The 23,816-nt window shown below is 37.4% G+C and overlaps 1 protein-coding gene across 1 annotated transcript in view; it reads left to right on the forward strand.

Annotated features, from left to right (window-relative positions):
• Positions 1-2,702: 2,702 nt before the first annotated feature.
• The window catches only part of muc5e (mucin 5e), a 30,620-nt gene continuing 9,506 nt past the window's right edge, over positions 2,703-23,816 (forward strand). Inside the window, exons 1-43 of the mRNA XM_085375557.1 lie at positions 2,703-2,751; positions 3,029-3,073; positions 3,223-3,448; positions 3,968-4,097; positions 4,202-4,265; positions 5,928-6,010; positions 6,195-6,390; positions 6,567-6,692; positions 6,788-6,908; positions 7,029-7,164; positions 7,253-7,330; positions 7,420-7,489; positions 7,592-7,729; positions 8,223-8,372; positions 8,523-8,617; positions 8,848-8,980; positions 9,121-9,364; positions 9,498-9,538; positions 9,661-9,749; positions 9,895-10,049; positions 10,124-10,262; positions 10,583-10,687; positions 10,935-11,129; positions 11,314-11,386; positions 11,493-11,662; positions 12,453-12,609; positions 12,908-13,012; positions 13,096-13,237; positions 13,362-13,390; positions 15,439-15,645; positions 15,776-16,017; positions 16,125-16,311; positions 16,389-16,611; positions 16,809-16,981; positions 17,130-17,199; positions 17,769-17,878; positions 17,984-18,015; positions 18,158-18,311; positions 20,175-20,212; positions 20,333-20,440; positions 20,739-20,778; positions 20,893-21,001; positions 21,201-21,340. Of these exons, the coding sequence (XP_085231683.1) occupies positions 2,703-2,751; positions 3,029-3,073; positions 3,223-3,448; positions 3,968-4,097; positions 4,202-4,265; positions 5,928-6,010; positions 6,195-6,390; positions 6,567-6,692; positions 6,788-6,908; positions 7,029-7,164; positions 7,253-7,330; positions 7,420-7,489; positions 7,592-7,729; positions 8,223-8,372; positions 8,523-8,617; positions 8,848-8,980; positions 9,121-9,364; positions 9,498-9,538; positions 9,661-9,749; positions 9,895-10,049; positions 10,124-10,262; positions 10,583-10,687; positions 10,935-11,129; positions 11,314-11,386; positions 11,493-11,662; positions 12,453-12,609; positions 12,908-13,012; positions 13,096-13,237; positions 13,362-13,390; positions 15,439-15,645; positions 15,776-16,017; positions 16,125-16,311; positions 16,389-16,611; positions 16,809-16,981; positions 17,130-17,199; positions 17,769-17,878; positions 17,984-18,015; positions 18,158-18,311; positions 20,175-20,212; positions 20,333-20,440; positions 20,739-20,778; positions 20,893-21,001; positions 21,201-21,340 (5,317 nt within the window). The remainder of the gene's footprint in view (positions 2,752-3,028; positions 3,074-3,222; positions 3,449-3,967; positions 4,098-4,201; positions 4,266-5,927; positions 6,011-6,194; positions 6,391-6,566; positions 6,693-6,787; positions 6,909-7,028; positions 7,165-7,252; positions 7,331-7,419; positions 7,490-7,591; positions 7,730-8,222; positions 8,373-8,522; positions 8,618-8,847; positions 8,981-9,120; positions 9,365-9,497; positions 9,539-9,660; positions 9,750-9,894; positions 10,050-10,123; positions 10,263-10,582; positions 10,688-10,934; positions 11,130-11,313; positions 11,387-11,492; positions 11,663-12,452; positions 12,610-12,907; positions 13,013-13,095; positions 13,238-13,361; positions 13,391-15,438; positions 15,646-15,775; positions 16,018-16,124; positions 16,312-16,388; positions 16,612-16,808; positions 16,982-17,129; positions 17,200-17,768; positions 17,879-17,983; positions 18,016-18,157; positions 18,312-20,174; positions 20,213-20,332; positions 20,441-20,738; positions 20,779-20,892; positions 21,002-21,200; positions 21,341-23,816) is intronic.

Below are 23,816 nucleotides of genomic sequence, written 5' to 3' on the forward strand. Positions count from 1 at the left end.
CTTATTATTTAAATACCAGAAAGATTTGTTTTGGTAATGGTTATTAAGGAGAAAATATTAGATTAAGATGTGCACAAACGAGTACCCTGAGTTGTGCACCTTCCTTTCATTGTTTACAACTCTGCTTCTCCTGTTTCTTCACTGTGTTTCCATTTGATCTAACCAGTGCACTGTTTGCTTCCAGCAGCAAGAAATGCAGATGACAAATCGCGATAGGCTGTCACATTGCCAAGCCTCAGGTGGCAGCAGAAAATGGAGACACATGTCCTGATTTAAAGTATCTTTTCTCTGGGTATTTATTTATTTCTTTAGTATAATTGAGAAATTTCCTTCTTTGACCAAGTCTTAATTAAAAAGTTTAACTGGTGAGATCAAAAATACAAACAGCAAAGAGTAAAAAGGTGTTTGACAAAGATAACACAAATAAACACAAAATGCATTTTCTAAATAAATGTGTTTATCATGAAAGTGAAAAAAAAATCAAACCTATATGGCCCTATGTGAAAAAATTACCGTTTTTTCACACAGGTAGCACTGTGTTTTGAAGAGTTCAGGTCTGATGGTGAGGACTTGGTCTTCTCGGCATTCAGGAACAGATTCATAACACTGCACCAGTCCACCAATTAATTCACCTCCTCTCTGTAGGACAGGTCGTTATTGTCCCACTGTTATGTCATCTGATGATGTGATGCACGTGTCAGCAACGTGAACAGCAGTGGGCTCAGGACACAGCCCTGAGGGAAGCTGATGAACAGGGAGATGGAACTGGAGATGCTGTTTCCCACTTTCGCTGAACTCAGTTGGTGGGAAAGTCCAAGCTGGTTTCCATACATTCACTCAGCCACGTTAAGATTCAGTGCTACTGAATTTTCATTGCTTGATGTCTGGCTTTTGAGGATCTTTTCATCTATTCCACTTTGTCAGGCAGGTCGTGTTTAAGAGATTTCTTGACTGAGACCAGCTGTGTCAGTCTTTCTCCTTTTAGTAATAAACACCTTCATTTACAAACTACATTTTGTGCTTACTTGTATTATTTTTGTCTACTATTTAATTCTGTTTGATGATCTGAAACATTTAAGTGTGACAAACATGCAAAGAATATAGAAATCAGGAAGGGGGCAAACACTTTTTCACACCACTGTATATGGTATTTGCACTAGAATGGATAGGCTAGCTCAAGTAAAGTTATAGAATTACAGGAACAAAAGGAAAGAATGAAGAGAACTCTATCCCCAGTCTTTGTGTGAAGAATTTTCAAAAAGAGTAAAACAGGAAAGAGACCGTAGTATTTTGAACAACCTTTTAAGCCAAGTGGCCTGGGTACCTGCAAACAGCAGAGGTGTTATTAACAGCAATTATAAGCAATCAAGAATACATTTAAATCCAGATTACCAAGTTCCAGGATCATGTGCAGATGAGGCATTGTGACTTGTCATTACATGAAAGCACAGGTCTAATACGTAGTGGCTGTGTTTGGTTTTCAAAGGAACAAAGCTAGTCAGTGTTCCTGGTTCCACCTGTGATGAGTATGCTGTGCATATGTTAACTTGGCTAAAGCACTTAATGGAGAAGAGTGCACATTCAAAAAAAACCCCCAAAACAAACAACTTCTGCAGTTCTAACTGACTCACTAAGTACAACAGGAAGTAACTAAAAGAAAAATATATTTACCACTGAATAGTTTTGCATCCCTGCAAAACACTGGCAACCTTTTAAGAGTGTGCACTGCCTTTCACATTCTACCTGCTGGGATAAGAAAGTGACTAGACTTCTTTAAGTCCACATGACCCAAGCAGTGAAAAAACGTGTGGGTCATTACCACTAGAGGTATCAGGTTAAAACCACTGTGGGACCTTGCCTCACCCTATTACGTGACCTATTGAGGTCATCTGATGCGTGATCTGATGGACATCTCTGTGATTCTGTGGTGCTTTCCCTCCGATCTAGCAATGAAAAATAATTAACTACATCCTGGTTCATGCACTCTCATCAGTTACCAGCGCTCACTTTTCATTCTATTCTGTTTGTCGTGTATTGACCTTCAACACTGGTGAAGTTTGCCAAAAGTAGGCATCACTCTTTGTACATAATGCAATACTTAATATCTCACCTATTAAGGATGGAGTTGACATATTGCTATTATTTAAGAAAGGTAATAAGTACCTTATTTTTTGCTGAAGGAATGAATCATGACAAAATTACCGGTTTCCAGTTTAGGAAATGTAAAAAAAAAAACCACGGATTTGTGCACTTCTAATTTGTGGCACCTGCTCAACAAGGAAACACAAGATCTAAAGTCTTAAGTTTCTGCTTTTTAGCTTGTTTGTGAACCAATTCCTTTTTGGGTTCCTTTGCCAAATTCTTTGATACGCAACACTAGCAATTTCCCACAGGAATATATATCAGTACAGGGAATTGTTGAATTCTTGATGTAACCTTATATTATAGAATAATGGCATGCTTTAAATGAGCTGTTTTTTCAGCATTGTGTATTAATTTCCTTGTTATCACATAATGACCATATTTTCTTTGAAATTTTTAGTTTCCTGGTAAAGAAGCAGGTGTGTGCATGTTAGTTCACACATCCCTGTGGTGGTGGTGATTCATGCAGTGTGTGTGTATGTATGGTCGTTGCATATATAAGGGACGGAGTGGGGTGGTTGGGCACATCCTCCTGGTTGCACTTGCACAGAAAGAAGAAAATGACCCCTCAGCAACGGATGCTGTCTGTCTGTTTTTTACTGGTCTCAGGTACCATGCATTTATTTATATATTTTGAATATTAATTAATTATTTTAAGCAGAATAAGTAACAAATCAAAGCAGTGTAAATATTTGTTATATATTGATTTCATGCATTACTATGGTTTTCCTTCTTATCTTAGAAAAACATTAGAGAAAAAATGTTGATGTATACTGTCCTGTCTACAGTATGATGCACTGTATTTTCATATTTACAAGGAGTTTTCCTTGTAATTGAATGTTGTTGTTAAAGTGTTATTACATTGTCTTTTTTCCTTACCTCTCAGTTTTTGGGACCGGTGGATCAGTGACAACAAAAGAAACTCAGAAATGTGAGTATAAGTCAGTGTCGTCGCTTGATAACTTAATTTTAGAGAGTCAATCCTTTTTACAGTAATTACACAGTCTTCATTACTTTACTTGGTCCCTTGTCCATCTCTGAACGATAAATTTGTAAGCAACTTAACTTTGCCATGATCAGTTACTTGCAGGACGTATGGCAGTGGAGTCGTCCAGCCCTTCAAAGGCCTGGGTTACTACGTGAGGTCCAATTGCCCGTTCACTCTCACCCGCTTCACCCACAATCGTGTGGAATACGACATAACCATACGGCGAGGAGACAGCGGGCTGCTGGTTCAAGTCGAGATCACAATGAACAAAGTCCGGACTGTTCTGCAGAATGGAAGCATCCTGGTGGAGAAGAAAAGGTTTGTCCTCAAATATGGATCCACTAAGTTAGTGCTTCATTTGAAGAAAACTGCTTGACTTTGAAACCTAATACCATTTGCACGAGACACAATCTGATCCTTGTTTCTTAACATCTGATCTTAAATTACTCATTTTTTGGCTCCAGAACACCAGTTAGCGTAAGCATGTGAGGCACCAGCAAAGTGTTTTGTCCAAAGACACTTTAGTTCATTAACTCAAATGTCACTCATACTCAACCACCTAACCAAGCCGATCATGCTCGCAGGTATTTCAGCACTTCTACCATCAGTGCTAGTTCATTATTAGCGCTGGCCCTGGGACACTGTGCATTATTAAGTGTTTGTCTTTGTGGTTGAGTTTAATGAAAAAACACACGATATTCTATTCGCTAGATACTCTCACTCTCTGCAAAGGCTGTTTTGTATTATTATTTCCTGTTTTTCACTTATTTTCCAAAACTGAAGAAGTGAGACCTCCGATCATTTCTGAGCAGGTGTCCCTTGTGTATTTTCTTACAGTGTCTCCCTTCCATACGATCACACCTACCAGCATATTTTTCAGTACGGCATCTACACTAGACTGAGGAGCTCATTGCTTCCACTTTCTGTCACCTGGCATAGTGTACCTGGAGGAATAGACAGTTTGTGGGTAAGAGGATACATAATGTATGAAAGCCTAAACAAAGTCAAATGTACAGAATCTATAAATCCCTAAGAAGAATTCCTGAAGCTTCTATGTGATTTGCTGTTCAGGTGGAGCTGCAGCAAGAGCTGAGCACTGACATGACTGGACTGTGTGGAAAACACAACGTAACAAGTATGTCACCTACAGCACAAATAAACTAACAACTAATAGCTGTAGTATAAGTCTAATAACATAAGCAACAGCACAATATTGTACACAAGTGAAGAAAAGGCTGGTTTTAAAGCTTTACATACTACTGAATCTTCCCTTTTAAGAGTTTTTAATGATTTGTCTTTAGCAACTGACTCAGGTGACTGTGGTTTATTATCATGCTTTTAGATTTAACGGCTGGTTTTGATACAGTGGATAATAAATGTTAATTTCCCGTTTGGAGCAGTGTTATGAGTGCTGTACTGCAGTGGTTCAGATCCTATTTGGCAAAGCGAACTTTCTCTTTGAAACTTGGGGAGTTTGTGTCCTCTGCTGCTTCTCTTCAATGTGGGATACCACAGGGGTCAGTTTTAGGCCTCCTTCTTTTCTCCCTATATCTCCTACCCCTTGGCTCTATTTTCAGGAAACATGGGATTTCTTTCCACTGTTATGCCGATGACTCGCAGATTTATTTCCCTCCTAAAAAGATAAATGGTTTCTCCGTAGACCCTTTGCTTAAATGTCTTGATGAAATAAGGGCCTGGATGGCTTTGAACTTTTTGCATTTTATTGAGCATAAAACAGTAGTGATGGTTTTTTTGTGGCACTTCTGAGACCACTAAACGGATCTTGGTTCCCTGGCACAGTATGTTAAACCAATCATCACTAATCCGGGAGTTAAAATGAAGGCAGATCTTAAACTTGAAAGCCAGGTCAGAGCTGTGTAAGATCTATCTAGCTTTTGTCCTTTGAGGCAATTAGTCAAAACAAAGCCCATCTTAATAAAGCTACGCTTCTTAAAACATATTTATTTGCTGAAGCCTTTGGCACTCTTTTAAGAGGTTGACTCAATTTATTTTAACATGTTTGATTTCATTTATTTATTTATTTATTTATTTATTTATTTATTTATTTATTTATGTATTTCTTTGTTTGTTTGTGTGTTTGTTTATGCTATTTGTATATGTACAGATCTTTGTGAACCCTGGTTTTATGTTAAAGTGCTTTATAAATAAAGCTGGTATGGTAATGTTGGTGGTAGCAGAAATAATTGAAATAGCGGTTAATATAGGCCTTAATTCAATAGTAATTATAATTAATATATAGTATCGGTTATGCTAGATGTAAATAAGAGGAAAATTAGGACAGTTTTACATACATTATACAACCTCGTCTCTGGTTTCCTGGTATGGACTTTTAAGCATAGTCCAGACATATTCAGTCGGATTGAGGTTGAGTCTTTGGGAAGGCCATTTCAAAAGAAGAAAAAGAAGAAAACTTCTAAAAGTGAAATACTTTCTCATTCTTGCTTTAAGTAGTTTTCAGTTGCTCAACTTTGGGCCTTTGTTGCCATATGCACTTGTTTGTTCAGTGTTCTGGGCTCTAGTCTGGCCAGCACTCTGGCTGTTTCAGTCTGCAGCAATGTTGTAATTGGTACAGAAAGTAATTTGGTATTAATTTACTGACATGCACAAGACCCTACCTAACTGCTGTCATCCGTTTCTTCCAGCACAGTATGTTGCTCTAAAAATTCTATGTATCATACTTTCATGAAAAAAGATAAATACAATCTCTAGGAATATAAAACATTTGTTTTTGCATATTTTGTTCAAAGTTGAATGCACATTTTATTTGTGAAAACAGGCAACAAGCAGCAGCTGATAACAGAGAGCAAGCTTACCCAGGAAACGTGTCAAACGCGAGATCCTGTCTTTGTCACTAACCAAGTAAGCTGATGTTACAATAGTTTTTTTTCAATCATTTTCATAGTTTAAATCCACTTTTCTTTATTCGTTTGTTTTTGTTTTCATGTTTTCAGGAATCGATCAGTTATATAATCATATTGTATAAATGTTGCCGTACAAAAGATGTTAGTCTAAAATGTTAATGTTCCTCCAATGATATTTGCAGGTATGCAGAGAGTTCTTTTCTTACACTATGGAGTGTCTGCAAGTTAAAACACCATTTTATATCCCACTCTGTGAAGAGAACATTTACAGCTTTGAAAACAGCAAATACGTTCGCTGTGCTTTCTTCAAAGAGATTGCCCTGCACTGTGGAAACAAAAGCTATGTGTGGCAGAAATGGAGAGCTATAACCAAATGTGGTAGGTGATCATTTATCATCATTCTTAAAGTCTTAAAGAGGGTTAAAAGCTTCATAATAGTAGTCGCAAAGTTGTTTGTTTATGGATTTTTAAGCTTTTACGGATAAAGGATGAATTCTAACTGACATTTCATTTAGTTTCATGATGGATTTACCTTTCTGTTTTTATGAATGCAGCTGAGCCGACGTGTCCTGGAGACCTGGTTTATAAAGAAGAGGGTAATGCATTTATTCCCAGCTGCTCCAACCCTAACCCCAGCTTTTCCAGCCAGGCTATCACCAGCACTTGTGTCTGTCCAAAGGGTGAATACTATGAACTGTATTTTGTTTTTTGCCTTGGTAAGTCACATGAAACTAATCATAACTCATCATCAAAAATTTACTGAATTATATTGTAGGTAAGGTGCTTGATGATCACGCAGAAGACTTCCGCTGCGTGAGTGTGCCTAGCTGCCCCTGTGTCTTCTCTGGTAGGACTTACTTAACTGGAGACAGACGTAACACTAAGTGTCAGGCATGGTAAGTGGCCAAAAAATAAAATAAAATGATACTGGAATTTTAATACATAAAAACCCTTAACTTTAGAATCATAAAAGTGTTTAGAAGTTTTTAAAACACATTTTAAACTTTTGTCCTTAGTATATGTGATGGTGGAGGATGGAATTGCTCAGAGAATTCCTGCCTAGGCAGATGTGACATTGAAGGGCAATTTGTAACAACATTCGATGGCAAAAAATATGTTGTTCCTGGTAAATGCACATATGTGGCCTCACAGGTAAACACACAGCCTACAGCACAAATATGTGACATTAGGACGACTGTGCATGATTGTGATGCTATGTTGTTTTCATGACCACATGCAGGGCTTAAACTGGACAATAAATGTTGGATTTTCTGGGAAGCATGCATCTATACAAACAGTCGTTCTCCAGATTTTCCAGGTATATATCCCACACACTATACAAACTATCAAATCAATTAATAGTGAGGAAAAATGAGCCTGATTATGCACATCATTTGGAATTTGCAGGAAATGTACACATTCACACGCAGCATGGTTAAATTTGAAGACCAAGAAATTACTGAACTTCATCAGTCTGGTAGGTAAAAGAATGCTAGTTAGTCTGCTAGCCTCATAATATATACTGAATGGTTTCGATACATAAACACCAAATCTCTTACTAATTTCTCTCACTTTTTAGATCATGCCCTGGTTTTCTGGCAGTCCTCTATGTATGTTGAAGTCCATACATCCTTTGGTATGAAGATCCAAGTCCAGGTGTCTCCTGAAATCCAACTTTACATTACACCACCAGGAAAACACACAGGCACGATTTCAGGTTAGTACATTAGTCTACAAATACACACTAAACCTGGAATTACTTTTATCATGATTTATTTTATGAACTGTCAAATTATTGGTAAAACAGAAAAATGTTCTAGTTCAAACTTTAAACTTTATGTGATTTTTGTAGCTTAACAAGCATTTTATTCTGTCTTGAAACAACCAAGCCTTCTGCTCAGTTCTTCCAATTTGTGTAAAGATTTCACAGCAGAAATTTTGACATACAGAATACTTTTTAATTCTCAGTCACAAAAGTAAAGAAAATGCTATTTTTCACTTAAATTCTCAAGCCGTACCACAAAAACCCAAATATAACAGAATTCTAGAAATGGCACTTAAATTACAAGTTGTTAAATATGTGCAGTTTTCACAGCAAACATTATAAATGTTCAAATTTTCTACCATAAAAATGTATTTATGCAAACTGGAGGCTGCCAAGCAGGAAATGTTCTAAAAATCTGAGACAAAATAATAAGTCTGTCTTTCAGGTCTCTGTGGCAACAACAACAAGGACACCACAGATGACTTCACCAGCAGCAGCGGGATCATCGAGAACTCACCTGAACCTTTTGCGCTGTCCTGGAGCGTGGGCCGTTGTACACCGAACATACCGCCAACCTGCATTAATACCGACAACGGTATCAATCAGTCATATAAAGTAGACTGTCCTATAAATTCACAGATGAGAAGATGCTTTTATATTTTGTCTTTAACACACAGAAAACTGTTTTATACTAAATTGTTTTGCAAAATCATTACTTATTTTAGCATTTGATGTATTTCTGCAGAAATATTTGCTGATGAAAAGTGTTCGGTCTTGAACAACCCAGCTGGGATATTTGCAAAGTGCCATGGCTACATCCCAACTGATCAGTTCCATACGGTAAGATTGTTTTACTACTCAACCAAATCTGAAGAAACTGCTGAAGCTAACTCGTGCTGACATATTGATTTATAACTTTATAACAAGTTGAAAACTTAAACCTGCATTATGCATATAAAATTAAACCAGTTTAAGGCGAACATGTTGATCATACAGATGCATACATTTTTGTTTGACTCATTACCCCGGTGCATATATTTCTACTCCACTCTTCGACTATATTTTTACAGGCTTGCATCCTAAGAACTTGTAACTGTGGTACCAATTTGGTCCAGTGCTTGTGTGTTGCTCTGGGCAACTATGCCAAAGCATGTGCCAGTCTTGGAGTTGAACTTGGTGACTGGAGGAAGGCTACCAACTGCTGTAAGCATTTAAAAATGCAAATATGTTTTCCTTTTACTGCACACGACTTATAGTCTTATGTAGGCAGTTTCCGCCTTGTTTTTGCAGGATGCATTGTATAAGCAGATTATTAAATGTGAATCAAAATATTTTTGTCACAGCACTGACATGTGAAAAGAACCAAGAGTTCTCCTACAATGTGCGAGCTTGTAACCATACATGCCGCTCCCTGTCTGCTCCTGATCCTCGCTGTGGGCAGGAAGACGCTCCCGTGGAGGGCTGTGGCTGCCCAGAAGGAACCCACCTGAACCAAGGACAAATCTGTACACCAAAGACTGAATGTGTATGCCATCATCACGGCGGTATAACGCCACCAGGGCCTGTTGTTATCGATGGACGACAGTGGTGAGTTGATCATTAAAGATTTTTTTAAGGAATTTCAAATTGATCAAATACATTTTGTATTAGCATGAAACTGATGGTGTATGATAAATACAATGGTTCCAGTTTTATTAATCTTATGTTGTGTTTTCAAAAGCAACTGTAAGAATGGAGAACTGCAGTGCTCCAAGGACTGTGGTAAATATATTATATTTTTGTACTAGACATACATTGCTATATGAGCAAGAGTCACGGCAGTAAACATATTATTATATCAAACTTTCAGAAATATATTTAATACATGAATTTGTTCGCATCAGGCTGCAGGAATGGAAAGGTGTGCGTGCACTGCTCAGAATACCCAGTTAACACAGCTCAGAAAACTTGCGACAGTCTCAGCAAACCACTGGTATGTATATTTATAATTATTACCATTTGTATGTAAATGTGGCTTCATCTTCAGTTTTTTTTTTTTTTTAAAGGGTGACTAGTTATTAGAATAAACACGTTTGCTCCTCACAAAGGTGTAATTTTCAGGTTGGTGTGATTTTCAGGTTGCCAGTGTGACTTGTGAGAGTGGCTGTTATTGTCCTCATGATCAATATGAAGATCACCATGGAAACTGTGTATCAAGGGACAACTGCACCTGTGTCTACAGTGGTAAAGTCTTCAGGGCAGGAGAGACTGTTAAAACCAACTGTAAAAAATGGTAACGCTACTTTACCGGTTCAGTCGCAAAGTTTTGTTTTTCTGTAAACTCAGTGTTATGACTTTATCTTGCAGTGTCTGTGGTCAGGGTCAGTGGGACTGCACAGATGAGCCGTGTCCCGGGACATGTCAAGTCTATGGAAATGGACATTATCAGACCTTTGACGCTAAATGGTATCGCTTTGGTGGTCACTGCCAGTATACACTTGTAGAGGTGAGAGCCAGAAAAATCACAAAACATGAATGTGTTCACATGCATGATATAAAATTTATATATAATGTAGATATGTAAATTCTATTTTTAAAGTTGCAGATTCATGATGTAGGAGATATAAGTCATACACTTTCACAAAGTCCAGGTCTCTCTCTCTCTCTCTCTCTCTCTCTCTCTCTCTCTCTCTCTCTCTCTCTCTATTACAAAAACTGTAGCTGTTGACTTTCAGTCATGGTGGTAACCATTTGTTCATAACTACAACAAAATGCATGATTTTTGATATATAATAAGGAAGTTTTAACCATGCTTTTCGATTTCAGGATTACTGCAGAAGTCAAAACGGCACCTTTTCTCTCCGAGTGGAGAGTGTGCCCTGCTGTGATGAGGCACTCACCTGTTCACGCTCCATCATACTGGACTTACAGGTAAGTGGCTCTATCCCTAAATATTCCTTGACCTTTATTTGGTGGTCATGTTATACTAGTTTTTATTAGTGTATTTTTTGTCTTACTTGGAAATGATCAACCTCAGTCAAAGGATGGTTATTTACTCAAGTCGTTCATGAATCATGGAACATAACTTGCTGCAGAATTAATGGTGTGCATTATGAGGTAGCTGCCCATATACCAGTAAAATAATCCCTTATCTTGTTCTTCTATCTTGCTCTTCCAGAGCAAAGTCACCCTTATCCTGAATGACATGAGAGTGACCAAGCAAATCCAAAAAGGCTGGACTTTGCAGCAAGATCCACTTTACACAATACACACAGTGGGACTCTATATCATAATCTCAGTACCCAGCAAAGGTCTAACTCTAATATGGGACAAACACACCCGGATCACCGTAGAACTTCATCCAGACTGGAGGGTGAGTAATAAAAATGCTAAGAAGGATTTTAAACGTGACCATTCTTGTGTAGTAGAATACTGTTATCCTCACTATAAAGCTTTAAAAGGAGAGAAGTAGAATTCAAAAATGCAGAACTGAATTAATAACATATCCACTGTGTACTTTTATACTCATTTTCTTTTTCAAACCGTCTCACCTGCAGAACAGAGTGTGTGGCCTCTGTGGGAATTTTGACTCCAATGAGCTGAATGACTTGCAGATCAGTGGCTCAGCAGGTAAACCAGTCAGTTTTTTCTCCTTTTTTGCTAGGGGTGGTGTCTTTGCAGTGACACCAACACTTTACCTGTGACACTCAAACTAAAAACAAAACTCTGTTCTTAGTGGTTTCTAGTCCAATGGCCTTTGGTAACAGCTGGAAGGCAGCAACTCCCCCTTGTACTGATGTGACCACTGAGATATTTCCATGTGAACGCAATTCCTACTGCTCGGCCTGGGCCCAGAGGCGCTGTATGATCCTTAAAGGAGGCACCTTCAAAGACTGTCACTTGAAAGTATGTTCTTCACATTGCACACAAGTTGCTTGTGCTTGCTTAAAAATAACTACTTTTTAAGCAGAGTCGCAAAGAGAGGATTGGGACTTTTATTTTGTATACGGTGAAAATTTGATACCAGTGTTGCTGTCAAAATGTATTAGATTACAGTTTCTCTTTTAAATTTAATAAGCATTGCAGCTAATTTGATTAAACTAAATAACATTTCTTGCTTTTACTTTCCTAACAAATATCTTTAAACTGGGCAAAAAAGGAGAAAAAACCCTCCTCCACAGCTTTTTGATAACAATTGTAATGCAAACATTATAATAATTTTTGAGTTCCTAGACTTAAAAGGCATTTCTAGGTGCAGCAAGGAAAACCACTTTGGTGCACATGGATATCCAGAAGCACTGCTTAGGGCAATGAAAACTAGTAGATGAAAGGGAGCACAAATTAAAAAACAATGCTCAACATCAACAAACTGTGAACAAAAAGGAGCTTGTCTAGACCTTTAAGCCATCAGCATCCAGCCTTTGATGGTGTTGCATTGAAATTTTTTCCAAAACATGCCCCTTAAAAAGGCATGTTATTATGCACATAAACTTTTCACGAGAATTTATAATATACTTTGTGGATAAAGGTTCTGAGCCACCCACACATTACAACAACCATGGAAAGCCACATGATGAAAGTTTTTGTGCTGATTTTAATGCCAGTAAAAGTTAAACATTACATCTGCATTTTTGTTGTGATTGAAGTACAACTTGCAGTCAGGTACTTCCCAACTCTGATGTTTACTGATCCTCAGGTGGATCCAGAGCCCTACTACCATGCCTGTGTGCAGGAATCCTGCTCTTGTGAGTTTGAAGGGAAATTCCTGGGTTTCTGCACAGCTGTGGCAGCTTATGCAGAGGCCTGCAGTGACCAGGACGTCTGCATAGATTGGAGGACACCTGATATGTGCCGTAAGTTTTAAGCTTTTTCCCCACATAAGGTGTGCATGTCGTCAGCCAATCATCAGTCCAGCTTATATAAATTCTTTTCTGTGCTTCAGTTCTTGCCAACACACACCCTGCATTGCTTAATGTTAAATTCAGTTTTATTTTATTGTATTTTAGTTATTGTCAATATACTCATGAGCGACAATAGATATGGCACTATCAAAGGATATGTACAACAATCTGCATGATGCGATCAATGTTTTTTGAAGGTTACAAAACACTGAATACAACAAAACATAAACTGTGATAATTTACATCTTAGCTGTCTACTGTGACTACTACAATGAAAAGGGCCAGTGTAGCTGGCATTATGAAGCCTGTGGTAGGATTCTGACCTGTGGCAAAGACTTCACTCAGAAGCTGGAAGGTAACCAATGTTTCTCAGTTATAGTCTAACATGTTAAAGTTCAGCTTGCACAAACAACTGAGTATATTTACTTTTTGGAAAAGGCTGCTACCCCAGATGTCCAAAGGAAAAGCCATACTATGATGAGAATACTGGTGATTGTACCACATTGAGGAACTGCTCTTGTTATTTTAATGACACGACTGTACGACCTGGACAAGTGGTGAAAATAAACTCTTTTGAATGGTAAGTTGACACATTCACAATATATATGGCATGCAAATATCTACATTTTCCATGCAATTGTCATGAAGTTGTGTTGTTAGTTACACTGACGGCTGGTTATTTCTTACTCTCCTATTTTATTCAGCTCCTGTGAAAATGGAACAATTAAATGCCGTAAGTATAAAAAATACATTCATGTGTGTACTATACGTGGCCGATAAAACAATTCATTTTCAATTCTAACTCACAACATATTGGTGCTTGTTCAGGACTCCTGACCAATCAGGGCTATGAGATAGTAAAAGCACAGGGAGCAACATAACTTGGCTAGTTGTAGAAAAACATGTTATCCACATTTTGAAAAGAGAATTTGGATTTTCATCTTCAACTAGATTTGTCACCATTTCCTTGGTAACCATGAGTGACATTACATTACAAACCAGCAGAGAAAATTTGTCTCTATTTCAGACATTGTGCGACTACTATTTAAATCTATCAAATTATCTTCTATGCTGAAATACAAAGTAATACCCAGCATGTTAAAATGTGATGTGTATGGGATCAATTGTGTCTACATGTGAGGAGTTGGGAGTGATAATGGGTAAAAAACGTTAGTGAAGGCAAACATATGTAATGTAATGATAGAGAATACAAGGAAATATTATTGAAATTTATTATTATTTTTAAATAATATGTGCTTTTATGGATCCTTCTTTTAATAATTGCACTTATTATCAATTTTAATTCAACAGCACTTCCGCCCACAACTACCACCACACTAATAACATCTCTCAAAACAACTGCTTCAACTACAAGTGAAACAACTACTACTACTACTACACCAGTGATTACCACTACCACAGTCTCAATTACCCCTGAAACATGGTCGACACCCACTGCTACCTCTCTACTAACTTCATCTACTAGAAAAACATGGTCAACAATGCCCTCCACTTCTGCTATATTAACAACTCCTGTGCCAACAACTACAGCTACTTCAACTACTACTGTAACATGGTCCCCCACCACCTCTGAACCAAACACTACGACTACTTCAAGTACCAGCGAAACATGGTTAATAACGCCCACTACTACATCTGCAGCAACTACTAAAACTACAACTGGAACCACAGGGTCCACCACCACTGCTACAACAATGGCGACTTTTACCAGTGATCCAGTGACCGGTAACAATCGGTCATTTGAATTTTACACCACTAAACCAACAACTACTTTACCTACCACCATTACCTCAATAGCCCCTACAGAAGCTAACACAACTACAGCTACTATCAGCACACTCTCCACATCACTGTCAACTTCTTCAACATCCACAACTCACTCGACACACCCTACAACAGTAACAGAGTCTATAACAGAGACTCCCACTGAATCTGCTAGTACAGTACTTTCAACCTCTTACCTACCTACAAGTACTTCATTCCTTAATGCTTCAACAACACGGGCCACAGAATCAGAGCCGACAAACACAGTTATATCAACATATGTCTCAACACCTCCACCATCGACAAAACATACGCAGCCAACAGTCACTACACTTCAGTCCACCAGCACCTTTGCAACCAATTCTACATCTGCTGTAACCTCAGGTCTGACAGCAATAAGCACAGAAGTTCCCACTGTATTTACTACAACCACCCAACCTACTACCTCCCACTCTGAATCAACAACATCTAAATCTACGTCGCCACTGATAACTAATACTGTGACAACGTCTGGACAAACAGAAATAACAGAAACAGGTGCTACAACAATGGGAAACCATAGCACTTCAGTAGGCACCACAACATTTTCATCTATTAATACAGAATCCACACCCGAAATTAATACAGGACCCCCAATCACAACAACACCACCTCAGAACAACTCCCAAGGTAAATGTTATGTATCTGTTTTGCACTGTTCATTCATCATCATAGCAGTCGTTTATGTGAGTAACCTAAACGATATTATATCTCTGGCAGTATTTCCCACAACATTTGGAACGCTTCGGCCAACAAGCACGTTTGCAACCAATGCAACAACTACTGTAACGTCAGGTATGACTGCTACCAGCACAGAAGCTCCCACAATATTTACTATGTCTACAACCACCTAACTAACTACCAACTAGACATTTTCATTTATGATCATAGTAGTCATTCACGAGAATAACCTAATCAATGTTTCTGTATTTTTGTGTTCCCTGTTTTCTGCCACAGCACCAGTCTGTAGATGTGTAGACCTGAAGAGTAAAAAAAGCTGGATTTGTGGGGAGACATGGTCAGAGGACTGCTTTGATAAGCACTGTGTTGGTGGAAAGATAGAGTTGACCCCAGTGGTTTGCCCAAAGTCTACAGCTCTGCCCTGTCCCAGAGAACGGGCCGTAAAGGTCTCGGATGGATGCTGTGAAACATGGAAATGTGACTGTAAGTGACCATACCACTGACTGACTAACCCAGAATGTCATTATTAGAGTTGTGCAGCTGGCTCAGGTTGGCATTTTGACAGATTCTTATTTTTAGCTGAAATCCAAATTGTGTTTTTATCCATTCCCAGGTCACTGTGAGCTGTTTGGGGATCCCCACTATGTTTCTTTCCAAGGAATACCCTTTGATTTCTTGGATCAGTGCTCCTACGTCTTGGTGGAGGAGCAGTCACCACGTCATAATCTGACCATTGCTGTGGACAACTTTTATTGCGTGCCGGGCCTGCAAGGCTCCTGTGCCAAAGGACTCATTCTGAAATATCAAAACAATGTAGCTGCGCTCAACATCAACACACAATTGTTTGTAGTACAGGTAGGATTTCATCATGCATCCATATTCAGTAATTATACAGCAGTTTGTAACTGAGAATACTCACTGGAAAGACAGCTAATTTTGATGATAATGTTATTATACTTTAGGCTACACTGAACAATGTGACAGTCCAACCACCATATGAGGAGAATGGTTTCAGATTTGAGACCACGGGGTACATGGTGTCAATTCATCTCCCAGAGATTCGTTCTTATGTCTCCCTCACTCCATCCTATACCCTGGTTGTGAACCTGGCCATGGAGCATTTCGTCAATAACACCCAGGGACAATGCGGTGAGTACTGGATGGAGTGCTAGAAGTGTGTTAGAAGTATAAGCTTATCAGAGCTCACTTATCAATTCTCCCTCCAGGTGTGTGTGGTGGAGCATCGTGTATTCGTAAAGGAGGGCAGATTGAGGATGACAGCTGCTGTGATAAGACGGCCTATGACTGGGTGTATCCAGATCCTCTGAAGCCTGCCTGTAATTCTGCACCAAGGGATGTACCCTGTCTTCCTGGGCCAACCTCAGTACCTCCTCCCCCACCTCCGCCTCCCTGCCCTCCAAACCCATTATGTGAACTTCTACTCCACCCGTAAGGTCCACACATGAATGTAGCCTACTAATCATGGATTTGTTGTGTTAAAACTGCTTCAAGTGTACTTCATGATAAATCTACATGTTATATACTGCTTTATTTTGATTATTAATTGTAATAGTGTGTGGCTCTCTGTCTCTTTGTGTATAATTTCAGCAAATATTCTTAAATTCACTTTGTTTCAATTTCTCCAGTGTCTTTGAAAACTGCAGCAACTACGTGGATCTAAACCTTAAAAAGAAGAACTGTGAGTTTGATTCATGCAGGAACCTAAATGGTTCTTGCTCATCTCTGGAGCAAGCTGCAGGAGAATGTAAAAGCTTTGGTTTCTGTATTGACTGGAGAGGACTGACTAATGGAACCTGTGGTATGCATCGTCTTTTTTTTGTCTTACAATTAACATGGCAAACCAGTAAAGCTAGAAATTAAGTGATTTATGAATAAATTTGCTTTCTTTGCAAGTTCTAATTTAAATTGATGTATTATTAACGTCAGTGTCCTTGATCGTGTTTCAGATGTGCCATGTCCAGAAGGATTGGTTTACAGAGAATGCAGCACAAAGTTGGATGACTTCTGCTATGGAGGGTTAGGAAACTTTACTTTTGGTGTGATGCAGATAAAAAGTTAATCAGCTTGGTCATATAAGACTGATCTCTTTGTGGTCTTCTCCAAGGCACATTAGGAAAGCCTCCTGGGAGGCTAGGTTTAGACTAGTTTTACCACTTGCATCAACTTCTGTGTCAAACTGGAATAACTTTTATGTCAAGGAGCCAAACAGCACTTTTTAAGAGTCCAGAGTGTAAATGCTTGAATGCACTGGGTTCTGAATGTGACCTCACTGTCTTGTTTGACAATCAGTGGAGTTTCGCACCATGAATTTAATCAACGTAAGATTTTCAAGGCTGAGTTTTACTATAATTTTCTGAGGAATCTCATTTAAGGGATACCTTATGAAATTTGGTGTGTCTGGCAGCTTCACGTCTGGTGCATTGAAACAATGTGTTTGTTGGCCATCCCATATCTGAAATTAGATATGTTTCGATTTTTATTGGGGAAGCTGTTTTCTGATTGCACCTTGTAATTTCCACATGTTTTTCCTTCATATACTATTCTGAAGATTTACACCATTTTCATGCTTTTCTCCGGCTTTTTAGCGTGCGCTATCCAGGAGCTTTGCTTGAAAAAAAAAGCACAGGTTGTTTCTGTCCCAGCAACCTGACCAGAGCAGGAAATCACTCAAACATCTGTTTGCCTGTTTGTTCCTGTAAGTTGTATAGCCTAAGATGATGACAATGACACCTAGACAATTTTTGTTTGAAGTCTTTTACAGGAAGATAAATAAAGGATTTTCTTTCTTTTTTCCCTAAAGATTGCAAAGGACCAAGTGGAGAACCTAAACTTGTAAGTAAAAGCTACAAATTTCCACAGGGATGCTGCTGTTATGTGACACATTCTGTAATCAACAGTTTAGCTCAAATAATTTAAGCGTATTAGTATTAGATCTGAGTGTAGATTTACAAATATTTCTGTATGTGTGTTTCAGCCTGGTGAAGTCTGGCAGTCCAACTGCAAACTGTGTAGATGTAACAACCAGACTATGACTGAAGAGTGCTTTCCACCACCTCCTAAGCCAGCTCCCCTCTGTGGCCCCAATGCAGTTTTGATAAACACTTCCTGCTGTGGTGATGCGATTTGTGGTAAGTAAAGGTGTTTCATATTTTCTAGTTCAGTTAATGATTGATTTTTTAAAGTTTTCAGTATCTTTTAGAATTATAGAATTTCTGTATTTTTTTTTTTTTTTGCGTAATGACATGTGCTTTAGTCAAATGTATTTGCAACAAAGTAAGGTAATGCGCTGTTCCTAAAATTGGTAATCACATTAGCCGTACTTATCAAATAAGTATGTTGGGTAACAATCTTTAATATGGCCCATGATTAAAGGTGCAATTCACTTGTAATTAATCAGATTTTCAATGTATTTAAAATAAATGACAATATATTTAAATAAAGTACAAATACTTAAAAGTAGGTAAAGTGGAACAAGAGGGTAACAAATCAGATTTTTACAGAAAACAAATGATTGTATTATAAGTCAATTTAAGTACTTCATAAGTAATTTAAAGCACTGCATAATTTTTTGGTAATTTTGTAGAAAGACAAACAATATTTTCCAATATTACCTGGTAAGTAAACTTACTTTTCAGGGGTTGGGTATATTATGAACTTAACATTGTCTAACCTCCAGGTATTTTCCTTTCCTGTACACTCAATTTGGAAGTTATATTTGAAGTACACTGCAAATGATAGCAAATCAGCACTGCTCAGTGTTAGTCATTGTTAATCTTCAACACTGACTAGCTTCCTGTTAGAAATATAACACTGTCAAAAGTGTTAATTTAACACTCAAAAGAGTGGACACATATAGACACTTTCTAGTGTCAATTTAACACTGGAGATTTTGCAGTGTATGATTGCAAACCTCCCCACAAAACAAACAATTAATTATTATATTCCATAACTATAAGGTCAAACAGGACTGCAAATTTTTATTTTTATTTTTTTTCGTAAATTGCCATTTTATTTAAATTATCTCCAAGCGAGGACAAAATGTCAGCACAATATTCAGCTTTTAATTAGTTGGAATTTGTTGCACAAAATGATGAAAATATGACAGTGAAAGGGAAAAATTGGCATAGACAAACTAACCCTGACTCTAGATACAGTCTAATCTCAACAAGTGTGATCTCTAGTTCTCAGCAATGATTACTCCAAACTAGAAGCCAAAGCTTCATTTTTACCAGTTTACCAGCAAAAACTAAAAAAAAAAAAAAAAGGCATGGTAGAATGATTCCGCCAATACCAGTTTCCATACCTATCGCTATCATCATTCATTAAGAAGTAGTTCTGGAGTAGTTTTCACAAACTTTGTTGTTGGTAATGCTTCAAAAATATCATATATACGAGATAAGAGATTCCTGCTGATATCTTGGCATACATGTTCATACTTCCAAATCTCAACTGGCAATTATGTGATAATGCATCGCAGAAGAGCAAGTAACAAATACACAAATACATGTAGAACAACACCTTATATCTATTAGCAGATATATTTTAGTTGTGTGAAGCTGCATCTTTGATGTTGTTAGTGACCCAGAATATATTTGAAGAGTCAGTTACTTGTTGTCGTTTTTTTAATTTGTTTGTTTGGGTGATTTGTTTAATAGATGGCTCCATATTGTAATGATTTATGCATTTGAATGTAAAAGGTTTGTAGTTCACATCCACAAATCCCATTTGGGCATCCAGCATAAACTCAAACGCAGCTACCTGCTGTGGTGACCCCTTGTATCGAGGGAGAAGCCTAAAGTGGCCTCTTCTTAATTAATTAATCATTTAGGAAACATTTTGACATGAAATATTAGGCACACACATTTATTGCAAATCACATTAACTAATGTTAGGTTAAACCTTAATAACACTTGTGTTTCATATCAAAATGTCTGCTGTTAAAAACATAGCAAAGTCAAACACACACACAAAAACGTGTCTTTTTTTTTCAGTTGACAAGACCTGCAGTTATAATGAGAAGATATACAAGGTATGCTGCATTGAATTTTATTGTAATGTCTCTTTGTACTAAATTGATTGAAATTGTTAATCATTGTCAACCATTGTCTGATTCTTCATTTTAAATTAAAAATGTTCTTTGTGCATGTAGGTGGGAGATCAGTGGACAGATCCTGCCCATCCCTGCAGGTCACTGAAGTGCAGTAAAGACGGCATTCAGACTGAGACCAAAGTCTGCTCCAATGAAAGCTGCTCTGAGGTAAAAATGTTCAAGTAAACTGTAAAATCTTAGATTGATTTTCTACAATAATAAGCTCATATCGGTGAAGCTTTACACAGTACTTACATTTATTTGCAGAGCTTTTCAAAGCTAAAGTGTTAGAATTCATGTATATTCAATATTTAAATGTCAAATAATAACAATAGAAGAACACTGTCAGAACAAGCACTGTGAGAAAGAAAGACTTACCCTTAAAAGATGCTTAGAAACTACAATTAAATACTGTGTGAACAAGCGCAAGAATTAAAGTCTACAACTTGTGGGGCTTTTTCTCTAGGAGGACAGAATCTGGGATGACCAACACTGCTGCTTTACATGTAAGTCAGACCCTAAATCTAACATTTCACATAGAAATGAAAGCTATAATTTATTTATTTTAATTTCACACTCTTTACATTGTTCCACCTCTACTTTGTTACTTCAAACTTCAGGTAACCAGGGCTGTGCTGCTAGGATGTCCACCCTCAACATCACCGTAGATAACTGCACCACTGTCATGCAGATGCCTGTGTGTCAGGGGAAATGTGAATCTCAGCCAAGGTGAGATGAGCAATAGTGATGATGCAAATTAATGCATTTGAGGCCCTTGTTATTCACTTCATAATCACTAACCAAAGAAAAGTGCATCTAGATTCGTTGTATGAATTCTGTGCGAACTTTGGATATTTTTCTGAAATTTAGATTTTTTGTTTCTCTCTTCTATCCCACTTTCACCCACTCCCATTCTCCTCTGCAACAGGGTGGAGTTACATGGTGACCTGTTGGAGCAGCGCAACACATGCTGTCTGGACTGGATATCAGAGAGGAGGCCCGTGACTCTGCTTTGCTCTGACCTCAGTACGAGACAATACTACTACAAGCACATCACCAGCTGTGCTTGTAGATCTTCCGGCTCAAGCTGAAAAATAAAACTCAGATGAAAGAAAGAATTATCCATTAGACTGTCACATGAAAACTAAATGTATTAAAATGTTGTTCCTTATATAAAGTAAATGCTGAATCAGTTTTATATCAAATAAAGTGAATGATTTGCTATTATGAAGGCATGTATTCTCTGTTTTCTTGAATGTAAAAACTCCATAATAAACTTCATCACGATTCCTACCCATTTGTCTCAGTGTATTTTTTAAAAATTATACAATACAATTTTATTTATATAGCACATTTAAAAACCAGAGGTATGCCAAAGTGCTTCACAGAATCAAATAAAAGCAATAAAAGATACAAATATATTGACAGGAGGGAGACATAACTAACCAAGAATACAGTAGACACAAGCCAAAAGGCAATGAAATGAAATGAAATCATTATAAACATTAATCAGAGCAAAAAGATAAATTACAGCACACTTACAAATGCGAGCTCTAGGAAGCCGGGAAGGATAGGCTAAATAAATAACTTTTTAATTGAGATTTAAAAGATTTAGTTGAATCAGACGCGCAAATAGCTTGAGGGAGATTATTCCAGAGGTAGGGTGCAACAGAGGCTAATGCACAGTCACCTCTGGTCTTAAGCCGAGATCTAGGTCGCACCAGGAGCATTTGGCCTGCTGATCTAAGCTGAGGAGATCAGTAAGATAGCTGGGTGCGGTATTATTTATGATTTTAAAAGCGAGCAATACGATTTTAAAATCAATATGATATTTAATGGGGAGCCAGTGCAGGTCGGAAAGAACTGGAGTAATAGACTCAAACCTACTAGTCCCAGTTAAGAGAACGAGAACATTTTGAACGAGTTAATTATGTACATGTTAGTTATAGTTTAAATGTTTCACAAAAAGTTTCTGTAGAAGGTATTTAGACATGTTCACATTTTGCAATTTTTAAATGAATAAGAAATTAAGTTTACCCACAGATAATAACCCGTTGAGAAAAAGTGCAAAAGTATGTCTTAATATTGCTACCAGGTCTTGCTTTAAAGCCTTTATTAATATCCAGCATTTGGTGTTGGCAATACTCTGAATGTTTCAATGCATTCTCTTTTTCCAGTTGCCAGCCTTTAGTCATGGATGACCCGTGTTTGAGTACATGCTTGTTTTTACCTACCTTACACAGATTGGAGTATGGTACTTCTTAATGTCAATAAAACCTTTGGTCATTTTTGAACAAATACCTCCATCGTGCCTGAGTTATACTTACTCAAACACACAAAGCAACCATTGACCTCCCATCAGGCCTTCAGTGGAAAACCTTTACCTTAAGTTATCAAGGTCAGACTGAATGAACAAAATCATTTATCATTAAGTGGTCAAGTGGAATTCCAAAGATTGTTGGATTGGTACATGGATTAGAGCTGTTTAGAAATCTTCAGACAAGGAGATTGTAGGTCAACACCCTCTGGCTATGGGTAGGGTCAGAGAGTTTTGAAATTGGCATGATTTAAAGGTACCTGCTGAAAACGAAATTGTGTATTTGATAAGTAGAATATTCTTTTTCATTTGAGACATCAAAAACACATTTTTACACACCTACATTTAAATGTTGGTTAGAAAGTAGGAAAAGCTTTGAACTTTTGATAGTAGTAGAGCACAACTCAGTATACCTTTTAAATTACAAATGACAAATTCTGAAAATGTTAAGACGTATAGTAATCATTCACAAATCTCAAAAGCTTATAGTTTATTCAAAAGAAAACATTAAATTTATAAACTGAGAAAACGTACGCATCTCCATGTTTACCACTACGTAGCCCCACCTCTTCTTTTAACAACAGTCCATAAACATCTGGATTCTGAGGAAATTAGTTTCTAGACCTTTTAAAGAGCAGTGTTCTCCCATTTTCACCAGGTGTAGGATTCTAGCTGCTCAACAGTCCTGTGTCATCTTTCTTTTTCATTCATTGTTTCATGATACATGAAATTCTTTTTAGTAGTTGGCAGTAGTTGGTAAGGCTAGTTCTTCAACTACAATCTACACTACTGTAATATATGCAGCAGGCTGTTTAGCACTTTATTGATGAAATATGTAATGAATGATAGATTTGTGGATGGCATGGTGAACTGTGGTCACAGTCAGTCCTTTCTAAAAAAAAAAAAAAAAAAAAAAAATATATATATATATATATATATATCTTTTTTAGTTGAAAACAACGTGTTTGTGTCTGATCATGTCAGTGAAATTAGCTGTATGTCAAATTTGAAAAATTTTGGTGACCACCAGAATATTTAATGCTACCAAATTTACTGTTAGTCATATTTTTTTTTTTGGTAAAAGTTAAACTATTTTATAAGCTAAAAGATATGACACAAAACAAAGATCTAATCAAAGTAAGAGCCTATTTTTATATTTAGGAAATGAGTCATGTCTTTGAAAAGAAGAGTTTCTAGGACATTTGAATCTTTGTTTTATTTCTGAAA

The sequence above is a fragment of the Diplotaxodon limnothrissa genome, linkage group LG17 (genome assembly GCF_057381915.1).
Source record: "Diplotaxodon limnothrissa isolate DT_005_m linkage group LG17, D_limnothrissa_male_GT1.1, whole genome shotgun sequence".
Taxonomy (NCBI): Eukaryota; Metazoa; Chordata; class Actinopteri; order Cichliformes; family Cichlidae; genus Diplotaxodon; species Diplotaxodon limnothrissa.